General features: G+C 55.1%; 1 protein-coding gene and 1 long non-coding RNA gene across 3 annotated transcripts; one reads left to right on the top strand and one right to left on the bottom strand.

The window, feature by feature from the left end:
* The first annotated feature begins 1,192 nt into the window (after positions 1-1,192).
* LOC119092677 (uncharacterized) lies at positions 1,193-3,792 on the top strand. Its single transcript, XR_005093522.1, has 2 exons — positions 1,193-1,689; positions 3,350-3,792. It is a non-coding gene; the product is annotated as an uncharacterized LOC119092677 (long non-coding RNA).
* A 1,025-nt stretch (positions 3,793-4,817) lies between these two features.
* On the bottom strand, positions 4,818-13,025 carry LOC119091393 (WD repeat-containing protein 55 homolog). 2 transcript variants are annotated; one of them, XM_037214165.1, is made up of 7 exons: positions 12,754-13,025; positions 12,178-12,446; positions 7,627-7,883; positions 6,754-6,968; positions 6,016-6,141; positions 5,387-5,481; positions 4,818-5,201 (listed from the first exon to the last, which is right to left on the bottom strand). In XM_037214165.1, exons 2-7 carry the CDS (start codon positions 12,426-12,428, stop codon positions 4,895-4,897), a joined length of 1,251 nt encoding a protein of 416 aa, XP_037070060.1. In that variant the 5' UTR covers positions 12,429-12,446; positions 12,754-13,025; the 3' UTR covers positions 4,818-4,894. The 2 variants fall into 2 exon arrangements, with proteins under 2 accessions (XP_037070060.1, XP_037070061.1); XM_037214166.1 differs by having other exon boundaries at positions 6,754-6,914; positions 12,754-13,022.
* Positions 13,026-13,031: the final 6 nt, after the last annotated feature.

Below are 13,031 nucleotides of genomic sequence, written 5' to 3'. Positions count from 1 at the left end.
ATCAGCTATGCATGGACAGTTCGTTCAACGCTCTGTCGTAACGCATGACGTATGACGCTTATCGTCACCGTGTGACCGCCGTGACGGGCCGTCGCCACGTTACTGTCGTGACGGGCCGTCGCCACGTTACTGTCGTGACGGGCCGTCGCCACGTTACTGCCGTGACGGGCCGTCGCCACGTTACTGTCGTGACGGGCCGTCGCCACGTTACTGCCGTGACGGGTCGTCGCCACGTTACTGTCGTGACGGGCCGTCGCCACGTTACTGCCGTGATGGGCCGTCGCCACGTTACTGCCGTGACGGGCCGTCGCCACGTTACTGCCGTGACGGGCCGTCGCCACGTTACTGCCGTGACGGGCCGTCGCCACGTTACTGCCGTGATGGGCCGTCGCCACGTTACTGCCGTGATGGGCCGTCGCCACGTTACTGCCGTGATGGGCCGTCGCCACGTTACTGCCGTGACGGGCCGTCGCCACGTTACTGCCGTGACGGGCCGTCGCCACGTTACTGCCGTGATGGGCCGTCGCCACGTTACTGCCGTGATGGGCCGTCGCCACGTTACTGCCGTGATGGGCCGTCGCCACGTTACTGCCGTGATGGGCCGTCGCCACGTTACTGCCGTGATGGGCCGTCGCCACGTTACTGCCGTGATGGGCCGTCGCCATGTGACCGCCGTGATGGGTCGTCACCATGTGACCGCCGTGATGGGTCATCACTATGTGACTGCCGAGGCGGCTCCCGGTACGTCCCCGCCATGCCGCCACCAATGGCTGGGTGGCAGCTGATGGCGCGTGCCGGTCTGCCGCAGATGCACATTATGCAGAGTCTGGTGCAGGGCTCGAGGACGCGGACCAAGGGTCTGCTGGGCAACAACCGGCGGCCGCTGCAGCCGCTGTATGGCCGGCCCGTGCGCACCAACATCAACTTCGCCGGCGGCCGACAGGTGGCGTCGGCGCCGGCGGCCCAGCGCTCCCATTGGGATGGGCGCAGGGGTGTCGATTCGCATTGTTTTCTGAGACCATTGCTCATTCCTCTCCCCCACCCTCCCCCACCCCGCTCCCTTGATGTGGATTTGGCCACCTGTGTCCTACCATGGGCCTCCGTAGTTTTTGTTGGAATATCACAAAATTCGAGAACAATTTCAACATCACACAAAGCCTACCATTACTCAACCACTATCATTATCCACCATCATGAAAGATTGCGTAAGTATCACCTGAATGCTGTAACTCTTGTGCTGCTCTCATAAATAACCATTTCATGAATTACGCACAGCAGCTAGTGAAAACTGGCGTTAGCAAAAAGTAAGCGGACGAAATTCGTTGGCACATGCTAATGGGAGAGGTTAGGTTGTCGAGCTCAGCATCATATTCACAAATAAAAGTCGTTGGAGTGCTGTATGGATAATATATCAGACATTTCATTGGTTAAGATCGTTCTTGCACGGTACTGAGAGAGGCAGAGCGTGCAATTGTCAGCAGACTGTGCGATAACCATGGGAACCACTCGTGCTAAGAAAGGCAAGCATTCGTACCAGTAAGATGTTTCACGTCTCAACGTTCCTTCCACCGTGCCGTCTTGTCTTCAACGCTGTGGGACGTCAGTTTATGGTTTACCGGGTAGTGCCTTAACATGTCTTTTGTTTTCAGAACATATGCTCCTCCATGCGACACGACATGTTTTACAAGGGTAAGGACGGCGTAAAAACGAAATGCACTGTTAATTCGTTCACGCAGAATAGCTAAATTGTCTTTACGTGTTTTTTTTGTTCAAGACGTCTTCAAAATGTCTAAATGTGTCTTATCGTTGACATGTGCGTTAAGCACGCGTCTGCAAGTCTCACAGAGAAGGTTCACTCGTACATGGCTTCACGGCAGGGAGAAATCCACGGGATATCTATGCAGAATAAATAACGGGCGGGTGGGGTGAACAAAAACGGTGGCTATGAGCTTGGGTACAGATAAGGATGCTCACAAATGTCAGGCGTATCTTCTTACAAATGACACGGAGTGCTACTCATTGAGTTATATTTCAGGCATAGCTGGATCCACGTGACTTGCGATCATGAGAGCTAAGATAATGCGTGTACGTGTCAAGCATCCCAATATTTAAAAAAAATATAACCGGCACATTGAAACCTTCACGGGGATGGGGGAGGGGGATGGGGGAGGGGGATGGGGGAGGGGGATGGAGGCTAGCGGGTGACTAGGACTGATAAGACATTGGTCGTGATCCCATACAAAACACACGTGGTCTGGCCACACAGATACAGACCACACGTGGTCTGGCCACACATGGTCGGATGCAGACCATATGGCAGCGGACCGACCAGGTGGAAAAATGCAACCGTAAAGGACCTTCGTCAGCGGGGCTGTTGAAGTGTCCCCCTCGCTGCCGGCGGCCTGGTCGGTCACACGAGACGTCAGCGGCGCTGATGAAGTGTCCCCCTCGCCGCCGGCGGCCTGGTCGGTCACACGAGACGTCAGCGGCGCTGATGAAGTGTCCCCCTCGCCGCCGGCGGCCTGGTCGGTCACACGAGACGTCAGCGGCGCTGATGAAGTGTCCCCCTCGCTGCCGGCGGCCTGGTCGGTCACACGAGACGTCAGCGGCGCTGATGAAGTGTCCCCCTCGCCGCCGGCGGCCTGGTCGGTCACACGAGACGTCAGCGGCGCTGATGAAGTGTCCCCCTCGCCGCCGGCGGCCTGGTCGGTCACACGAGACGTCAGCGGGGCTGATGAAGTGTCCCCCTCGCCGCCGGCGGCCTGGTCGGTCACACGAGACGTCAGCGGGGCTGATGAAGTGTCCCCCTCGCCGCCGGCGGCCTGGTCGGTCACACGAGACGTCAGCGGCGCTGATGAAGTGTCCCCCCTCGCCGCCGGCGGCCTGGTCGGTCACACGAGACGTCAGCGGCGCTGATGAAGTGTCCCCCTCGCCGCCGGCGGCCTGGTCGGTCACACGAGACGTCAGCGGCGCTGATGAAGTGTCCCCCTCGCCGCCGGCGGCCTGGTCGGTCACACGAGACGTCAGCGGCGCTGATGAAGTGTCCCCTCGCCGCCGGCGGCCTGGTCGGTCACACGAGACGTCAGCGGCGCTGATGAAGTGTCCCCCTCGCCGCGGCCGGCCTGGTCGGTCACACGAGGACGTCAGCGGCGCTGATGAAGTGTCCCCCCTCGCCGCCGGTGGCCCTGGTCGGTACACACGAGACGTCAGCGGGCTGATGACAGTGTCCCCCTCGCCGCCGGCGGCCTAGTCGGTCACACGAGACGTCAGCGGCGCTGATGAAGTGTCCCCCTCGCCGCCGGCGGCCTGGTCGTCACACGAGACGTCAGCGGGGCCGCCTGTGTTTCAGCCTCCTGGCCTGGTCTTCCGCGTAACGGCGGTGTTGCGGATGGGAAGCGGCGCCCTCGGGTTAGGACAGCAGACGCTCACCTCCCGCTCGACTAGGGAATGTCGAGATCTCCGGCGGAGGCCGTCTAGTGTACTCTGTAACACTGCCTCGCGCATCATGCACGCTTGGGTAACAGTGCGCGCTTGATCGACGATTCGGAACACATGTTTCTAGACGCGTATTCAAGGGCATAGTGTTCGGTTATCTGTTGCCCTTTGGCTGTGGAGCAAGGACCGCGAGGGCTTCTTTGTTGGAAGTCGGTTTGGAGAGTCGCCACAGACCGACCCATCCCTCGCCACAACAGTGGCCGCCTGATGCAGCTCGACCCCGTGAGTAAGCATCTCATCATCTGCTCGAGTAAACACTCAGCACACTTCTGGTATAATAAACGCGGCGGGTCAGTTGTCAAGTGAGTGGCATAAGGCTTGTGAAGGGTCATAAATCAGACACTCAGACACTAACTTGAATGTTTTCCACACGCACAACTGTCCGTGTCTCGTAATCAGAAATTGGCGACACACGAGCGTATCAGCTTGCACATCACCCTCCAGCGGCGAGGCAGATCTGGGAGTGTCCCCAAACAACACACTGGGCATTTCAGGACATATTCGCTCATCCCGCAACACGACACGGAAGTACGTGCAGAGGATTTTCAAGATGCTTTACCGTAACGACTTCTTAGGGGCGAAAATGGTGGACATAGATCTACAGTTGGTGAAGATGCATAATACCGGAAGCCGCAAAGCTACAGCCCAGAGCCTTTCCCTTCACTATGGGGGCCGCCATGATGTGATGACGGCACGATCGACTGAACGACGGACTTCGCCTCCCGAACCCAGCCACTTTCGACAGAAAGCGTGCCAGTTCCGTCAGTGCTTGTGACGTCACATTGCGCGACATAAGCGAGCGTCGTTAAGCGCGAGGTGCTAGTCCCGTCACTAACGGGATGTCTGACGGACTGACGCCAATGGTCTCGACCAGTGTTAGATGTGAAATTTACGCATGCATTGAACACAAAGCTTTCAAGAATAGCTTCGAAGCGCATTTCATTCAAAGTGCACTTCTTCACTTTCCTTGTACTGCAAATTAAGTCCTTCATCTAGCGTTGGCCTTTCACGTCCATGTCGGGCGCAAGTTGTGTTTCGAAAGGGCTCCGGTTCGTTGCCGGGTTATGGCTTGCCATGTTTTTAAACCGCCAGTCGACATCATCTGACCATCCTAACCTGCTGGCGATTCAGCTGGCGGAGCGTTAAGGCAGACTATGGAAGAAGTCACCGCGTTCTCATGAATGCTTCTAATCTTTGACACATCTCATGTCACTTCATCCCTCACGTATGCGCAAGCTTCAAGGATTGAAACTGAGAGCGCACACACGCGGCAGCCGATCCCCTCCCCGCTGGAACCAAGGTCACGTCACAAATACGAAGGGTTCGCCCTTTGGCATATATTTACCTAAGCCATATAAACATCAAACTTTAAATAGTTGTACGCAGACGACATCCAAACTTAGTCCCAGAAGAACATACCCTCATCTTCTCTGGGGAGATCACTGAAGAACTCGGAAGCAGCCTTCACCTTGGAGGAGGGCAGCAGCTTCTTGGCGTCTCCGCGCTTGCCCCGCTCCTGCCACTCCATGTGCTTCGTCTCGAAGCGCTTCTCGTAGAGGTAGCCGATGTCCCAGAAGCGCACGAGCCGGTCATGTGAGCACGAGGCCAGCATGCGGCCGTCGCGGGAGAGCGCCAGCGCCTCCACGGGCAGCCGCCGGTGCTGGCCCACTACGCCGAAGTACTTGTACGGCAGGATGTTGCACGCCCTGGCGGCGGGAGAGCGGTGCGCCGTTGACGCCGCAACATGACAGGGCGGCGGGGGAACAGCAGGCGGAAAAAGACGAGGCCAATAGGTGAGAGAAGACGTCTGACATGACCTGACACCATGCCATCACCGGACCACAGGGGACCACCGCCGCTCCGGCGGCCGAAGCCCCGCCGTTCCACTCACCGAATCTGGCCGTCGTCATAGGCCATCACCAACAGCGAGTCGGTGGCAGCCACCATAGCGTTGATCGACGACGGGTGTCCTTTGAACACATTCACCTGGGAATACGCGGACCAGAGTCAGTCTGGCGACGACTGTCGGTAACACTGCAGCAACAAATCACCGTATTAGCACACTGAACAAACACTCAGCATGGAGTATGAACATTACTGAGATTTATAACCCAGCCGAGAAGAGGGGGGGGGGGGGGTAGGTAGCAAGCGCGAGCACTCACGCAAGGCAGCCGTCGTCGTGGGGTCGGTTTGATAACCTTACTAAACCGACCTCAGGACGACGGCCGCTTTGCACAGGTGCACGTGAACAACGTGAGGTGCAAAGAAACTACCGACTAAGGACTCATCGCGCCATCGGAGCGCGAAACAGCGAGGCATTATAACGCGTCCAAATGCCAAAGCATTCATAAAATCAGTAAAGAATGCCAGTTGGACATGTTTATGATCGGCAATGAAGGCGCAAACTAAGCGTCCTGTGAAACAATGGGTCGCGCAGAAATAGTAGTACCGATTGTTCAGATTTACGACAGGTGGCTGCACAATTCTCTAGCGCATTGCACGCCTATACGGCACACTTACGTGCTCTCCAAAGTGTCCCCACTTGAAGATAGGCACCTTTCCCTGGTCGGAAGCCATGCCTACGGCCAGCTTCTTCTGCTCCTTGATGAACGTCATGCACGTGAGTGGAGCCTCGTACATGTCACACTGCCGACCGCCAGGGGGAGGCCTTATCACCGTTATCACCCTCCAGACGAACGAGGGCCGTGGATGCTTTGTCATGGAAATCAGGTGTCGGTAGAGATGGCCAACGAAACACACGTGTACATGCTCATAGCAGTTGAAGCCCGGTGGCCAGCAGGAACGGCAGATCACCCGACACCGTCCCCCCTGGCACGGACCAGCTCGCTCCCACCGAGCACGGTGGCCAGCAGGAACGGCAGATCACCCGACACCGTCCCCCCTGGCACGGACAAGCTCGCTCCCACCGAGCACGGTGGCCAGCAGAAACGGCAGATCACCCGACACCGTCCCCCTGGCACGGACAAGCTCGCTCCCACCGAGCACGGTGGCCAGCAGGAACGGCAGATCGCCCGACACCGTCCCCCTGGCAGGGACAAGCTCGCTCCCACCGAGCACGGTGGCCAGCAGGAACGGCAGATCGCCCGACACCGTCCCCCCTGGCACGGACAAGCTCGCTCCCACCGCTGAGAGGGCACGCCCAGGTCGACTCATCGTAAGCGGTCGCGTCTGCTTGCTGTCAGCAGCGCTGGCCACCGCGGAGCTCACCGGTGGGTGGCGCGCAGGACGCGGTCGTACCTGGGTGTGGACCCGGCGGGTGCGGAGACTGAAGGAGGTGATGGTACCCTCGCCGGAGGAGGCCACCAGCCAGCGCTGGTCGTCGTCGCAGATCAGGTCACTGATGTAGTCCTCACACTGTTTGACGCTCATCACTTCAGCCCGGGTCCGGTAGTCCCACACTGGTGCAAGGGAAGACGGCATCAGCACCGAGGCCCGGGTCCGGTAGTCCCACACTGGTGCAAGGGAAGACGGCATCAGCACCGAGGCCTCGCAGCGCGATGCCACGACCATGTTACAGAAGCAGACTGCGTGCAGCGAGTGGTTCCAGCGGATTGAAGGTAAGGTTGAATGAATTTAGAGGACAAATGGATGATGGTAATGATGATGATGACGATGATGATGATGATGGTGGTGATGATGATTCGGGATTTAGGGCGCGCTGACTACCCTGATGATATGGCGCCCATAGCTTGCCTCTTATTCAACAGATGAGTGGTAGAGGTAAGGAGACAAGGCTACATCAGATATATGGCATTATGAAATATTCGGGAACACACGGATCCATCTATATATATATATATATATATATATATATATATATATATATATATATATATATATATATATATATACAATAGGTGGTTGGTCAGATTGCGTCGGTAAGGCCACTCCATTTTGACAGCATGCACACTCCAACGAAATCTTCCTACGCGATTGCACAAAACTACTATTGAAATAGCACGACAGCTAAACATTATACGATACAAGCCGACCGAGCAGCTCCTTCCGCCTGCCCTGCCGGCGCCGTCTGCCCCTCCAGCCCTGCCGGCCCCCGCCGGTGCCGCGCTGGCCGGCGGGGGCCGGACGCCGGGAGCTCGCCGCCCAGCTCACGTTTGACGGTGCCGTCGTCGTCACCGGAGGCCATCAGCCGCTCAGTGAGAGGCAGCACGCTGAAGACGCCGGCCGGGTGGGCGGCCGGCAGGCGCCGCTTCAGCGCGCCCGTCTCCATGCTGTGTATGCGCAGGGAGCCATCCGCCCAACCGGAGAACAGCAGGCCGCCGTCGCCCGAGAACTCGAGCCCGCGGCACGTGGACTTGCAGGTGGGCAGGGTCAGCGCCAGGTCACTGCGCTCACTGCTGTAGTTGTGCCTGCGTGAGCAGTGGTAACAGGGCTTCAGTCATGGCACTTGCGGCTAGATATGAAAAACAATCCTTTGGTAGCATCAGCATGCAAATGTTTTCAATCATGCAGCAAACTAGACAACGACCACGCGAAGCGAGGGATTTAAGCCAATGTGGCATGTTTTAGGTAGGATGGCCACGACCTGGTGTCAAGTGTCAAGGTGACCTGACACTACTCAAGACGTTCGGACCATTTCCACATCAAATATTTTACGCTAGATCATGACCGCCGATACCTACTCAGAACAGTGCATTGTGACAACTGCCAAATTGTAGTTTGTTCAGGAAGTAGTACACCGTCGAACTAGACACTCATTCTGCAACACATGCAAAGGACTGCTTAGTTGGCAACTAACCATACACAGCATGAAGCCTGGGGAGGTCAACGTCATGGGGGTCCTGTTGAGACATGTAGTGCTTCACCACTGGTCATGCAGACGCAGAACATGGACGCCTCCTTCTAATCAGTTCAATGACCTTCGCCAGGTCCTGGTCTTCTTGTTGAGCCAATCTTAATTCAAAAGTCACCATTTCACGTTGTTGCCCGCACCTCTGTCGCGTATTGTCCTTGGCCGTCATCTACATGGCCGCAGGACAGGGCATTTGCATACATAAGGTTGGATCCTGGTCGGTACTGGAACTCATAGTCCAGCGCTTCCAACTCCAGAATCCACCGCGGCAGCTTGCCTCTGAGATTCTTGCTCCGTCGGAGATGAGCTAAAGGATTGTGGTCAGTCCGCAGTATGAAGTGCTGCCCATGCAGATACACCCGGAACCGACAACTAGCCTAAACGAGGGCGAGACACTCTCGCTCAGTTGCAAAGTATCTCCTCTGTGCCCTAGTCAGACTGCGACTAGCATATGCCCCAACACGTGCTATTTTCCTCTTGGGTCAGCACCGCCCCCAGGCCTACATCGCTGGCGTCCGTTGTCAACGTGAACGGCTCCAGGAAGTTCGGGTACCACAACACCGGAGAAGAGTTTTTTCAACATCGCAAAAGCCACAGCGCACTCTTCTGTCCCTTTGAAGCAAGAGACACCCTCTGGAAGTCGATGCCGAGGCCTTGCCAGGTGGGCAAACTATGGAATAAAGCGTCGGAAGTACGAGGCTAATCCCAAGAACTTACGCGCTCCCCTCATGGGCGATGGGGCTGGAAAGTGCTGCACCGCAGACGCTTCCAAGGGATCCGCAGACACGTCTTTCCCACTGACTACACGCCCGAGGAACTGAGCCTCCCTCCGAAACAACCTACACTTTCTCGGATCCAGCGTCAGTGTTGCTGCTCGCAACGCCCCTAAAACAATCGCCGATCTCTCCAAATTTTCAGAGAACGTTCTTCCGAATGTGATTATATCGTCGAGATACACAAGACAGATGTTCCAAACGAGACCCGCTAGTGTTTCCACCATCAGCCGCTGGAACGATGCCGGCGCCCCCTTCAAGGAATGGATGTCACGTTAAATTCGAACAGTCCTTTGTGCGTTGCAAAAACAATCTTGCATTTATCCTCCTCCTTGAGCTCCTGCTGCAAATACCCACTTTTCAGATCCATGACATGGAACCACTTGGCCCCGGACAGGGCGCCAACAGTTATCGATTCAGGGCAGTGGAAAAGCGTCACTCGTGGTATCCGCGTTCAGTCTACGGTAGTCGATACAAAATCGAATCGTCCCATCTTTCTTCTGCACCGGAACTACACTTGCTGCGTATGGGGACACACTTGGCCTGGTGACGTCACGTTCGAGCATGTCGTCCACCATTTCATCCATTTGCTTTCGCATGCGATGATCCACTCGCCCCGGCTGCATGGACCTCGGCGGCGCAGCACCCGTCCGAACTTCATGCCGAACGACGCCTGACCTTTCAAGTGTTCCATCGGTGGGAAGCCGGTCCAGGTACGCAGTCAGGAGCATCGCGATCTTCTCTTTTTTCTCTTCCAATCTCGCCTTCCCTTCCTGTTGATTCTTTTGGGCGACGTTACGAACAACGTGGGGTGGCGAGGACTCATGCACCGCCGCCACCTGTTCAACATGTCCGACGGTTGTTCCTTTGTATAATTTGATGCTTCCCTCACCTGGATTCACAAACCTCAGGCTCACCTGATGCTTGTCTCCAACAGTGTTCAGCACATAAGCATCTACAATCTGGTGCTTATCTTCAAGCGTCCCATCAGGAGTGTACATTACGCATGCTCCGGCTGGCTGGTCCAGAGCCGCGTTCCCCTTCGTGACGATCTCGTGTCGACCTGGTACGACAATATCGCATGACAGTGTTACCCTGCCACAACGGAGAGCTGCCACAGCTTCAACCTGCATCTCATCACTAATGAGGCAAGCTTTTCCGAACCTACAGACGCCTTTCTGGAGACCCAGTCAATTGAAACGGTGGCCCCCAGCCTTCTCATGACATCAGTGCCCAGCGAACACTGCGTGGTCATTGCTGACACAACAAACACAGGATGTTGTGTGAAAGAGCAGAGGCGCCCACGTGAAGATCCGCCAACACCAATGCCTGGAACAACAAGGGCTTACCATCGATTTTAACAGGCTGCTGGCGCACCACGCAGGGTGCTAAGTCGCAAACGCCCGGGACTGCCGAGCTGACTGATATACACTCAGCTCCTGTCTTTAACAACCATGTCACAGGCTGCCCCTGTACTAACTCTCCAACATACACAGCCTTTAAATTGTTGTTGGGAACAGTGGTTGCGCCCACAACAGCTCCCCCATCGCGCGCATAACTGCACAATCCCTGGACCACATCGTTACTGGGCCTCGCACCTGGAACCGAACAGTGGCCCTCTTCTCCGGCTCTCACCGAAAACCCATCTGAGCTTGGCAGTTATGCGCATCATGGCCGGGCTGTCCACGTCGGTAGAGCGGATCACCACGCCCCCACGCTAGGCCACCAGTCTCTGGCCAAGTGAGCGCGGCTACCAAAATGGTAATAGGCACCATCAGGAACAGCTATTCCTCCCCGACCTCCATGTTCAGTGCACTCGCCTGCTCGGTAAGCACCTCAACCGCGCACTCCGTGATGAACACCCCCAAAGGTCAACCTGCCAACGCTCGCCTGAAGTTCTGCCATCGGGGCTGCCACCGCCTTGACCTGGTCGCGGAGCTCCGCCACCTACTCCACTTCAGCAGACCCCGCCTCCAACCTCCTCGCCGGTGAAGAAGTCGGAGCCGAAGGTGCGACGACGGCGGCGACGACGCCCGTCTAATCCATTGATGAATTGGGCCTTGACAACGCCTTCTCGAGGGTCAGATGCCCATTCTGGGTAAACCCGTTCTGCCAGTTGCTGTAACTCATACACATATTCAGCAGTTGACTGTCCCTGCTATCATTGGTACAACCTCAACTGCAGTGCATAATCACTTTGCAAGCCAGGCAAGTGAAACTCGGACATCAGCGATTTTCGCAACTCTGTATATGTGCTTTTGCAGTCATCTGGCAAGCGCATGAAGCAATCACATGCCATGTCAGACAGTGACACCGATAACTGATCCAGTTTGGTGATCTCATCAGTCCAGCCATTAACTAGTGTACACTGCTAAAACTTGTGAAGAAAACACCTGACATTGTCCCTCCCATCAGTCTCTTAGTCTAACCACTTTGCCAGCAGATGCTATGATGGATGACTTGAACTCTTCCTGAATTGTTGGCTTAATGTCCTCTTCAAATGTTGTCTTTGGCATCAGGTCTGGCCACCACTGCCACCATTGTGACAACTGCCCGACTGCAGTTTATTCAGGAAGTAGTGCACTGTCAAACTAGACACTCATTCTGCAGCACCTGCAAAGGACTCATTAGCTGACCACCAGCCATGCCCAGCATGCAGCCTTGGGAGCTAGCATAAGGGCATGCACCAAGCAGCAATGACAGCATCCATGACCACATGCACCACACAACCACCATGCAAGCCAATACTGCATGCGACATCAACAGCACATACACAGTCACCAGGGCATGCACATGCAACATGTCACAGTATAAAGCTCCATGGCCAAGAAACACACTTGTTTAATGTCTGTTGCCCTCATTTGCTTCCAAAATCAGCGCTGGCAGCTAAGACGATAGTATCAGGTGAATTGTTAGATGTTGAGCATAACTGATGTTGATGTTGAGCTTGATGTTGATGCATAACTGATGAATTGTTAGATGTTGACCAATGATGACCATAACTAAAGATCAAATGACTGAGGGCAGACTGGTTCTCTCTGCCATGGGACCCTCTACAAAAAATTATGCTATTCTTACAGTGCTATTCTGCCATCAACAGTGGCAACCACGAGCCTGTCTGCTTGCGGGTGGAATTTTAAGTTCAACACATCACAGCGGTGTTTTAAGTCTGGTGGAGCTGTTCGCTGAGGTAGTTTTGTATTGTATCCCCAGATTTCTTCAGGTTTTGCTGCTTCTTCCTCTTCTTCAGAGCTATCAGAAGTGCATGGATCAGGCACTGGCTCTTGCACCTTAACAGTGCCATTATCTAGCTTCAGCCGTTTGCTCATCTCTCCAACGATGCACACCTGTAATAAGACATGTTAAATAACATGGTTAGAAGCCTTTGATACAGAGTTAAAAAAGAGTAGATGCAAATTTAGTGCTACAAAAATTGGGAAACATCACAATACAGCAATACAGAGCAGCAGAAGTAACAATATGTGGGCATAAGTATATACCTTTAGGAATGATAAATACTGATGAGTTTTTTCAAAAACTTTGGTGGGAAATTGCATTGGTTCTTGGGAAAATGAGAAAATGATCATCATGTCAACGGAAGTTGGCGTCGCCTAACCCTGTCATCGTGATTCCCCCATCTCCGCCCCACCCTACCTCTGATTATGTAGCTTATTGATCAGGGGCCTAACTGCAGGCACCCGCGGGTTCCATCTGAGGTTTGAATACAATCACGCCGACTGGTTTACAGCCTTTCCTAATGTCCAGAACACACAGGTCCCCTCGCCGCTCAACCACGCTTCCCCAAACACGTGTACGAAAGGGACGGTTGCATGTCGTTTACCCTAAAAATACCCCAATCCTATCATGTGTCCACTACTGCCTATGTGGCAGTTTTTGGGAGCAAATAAATCACTGAATGGGTCTTTTGTGTA

This window comes from Pollicipes pollicipes, unplaced genomic scaffold (genome assembly GCF_011947565.3).
Source record: "Pollicipes pollicipes isolate AB1234 unplaced genomic scaffold, Ppol_2.1 Scaffold_3447;HRSCAF=4054_pilon_pilon_pilon, whole genome shotgun sequence".
NCBI lineage: Eukaryota > Metazoa > Arthropoda > Thecostraca > Pollicipedomorpha > Pollicipedidae > Pollicipes > Pollicipes pollicipes.
This window is presented reverse-complemented; position numbering and strand designations above follow the sequence as displayed.

Excerpts from the sequence above, each read along its gene's own strand:
- LOC119091393 (XM_037214165.1), bottom strand. The coding sequence starts at position 12,428 with ATGAGCAAACGGCTGAAGCTAGATAATGGCACTGTTAAGGTGCAAGAG. Across the intron at positions 6,142-6,753 it reads CCCGCCGGGTCCACACCCAG|TGTGACATGTACGAGGCTCC; the intron begins GTACGACCGCGT and ends GGCGGTCGGCAG. Across the intron at positions 5,202-5,386 it reads TATGACGACGGCCAGATTCG|GGCGTGCAACATCCTGCCGT; the intron begins GTGAGTGGAACG and ends TCCCGCCGCCAG.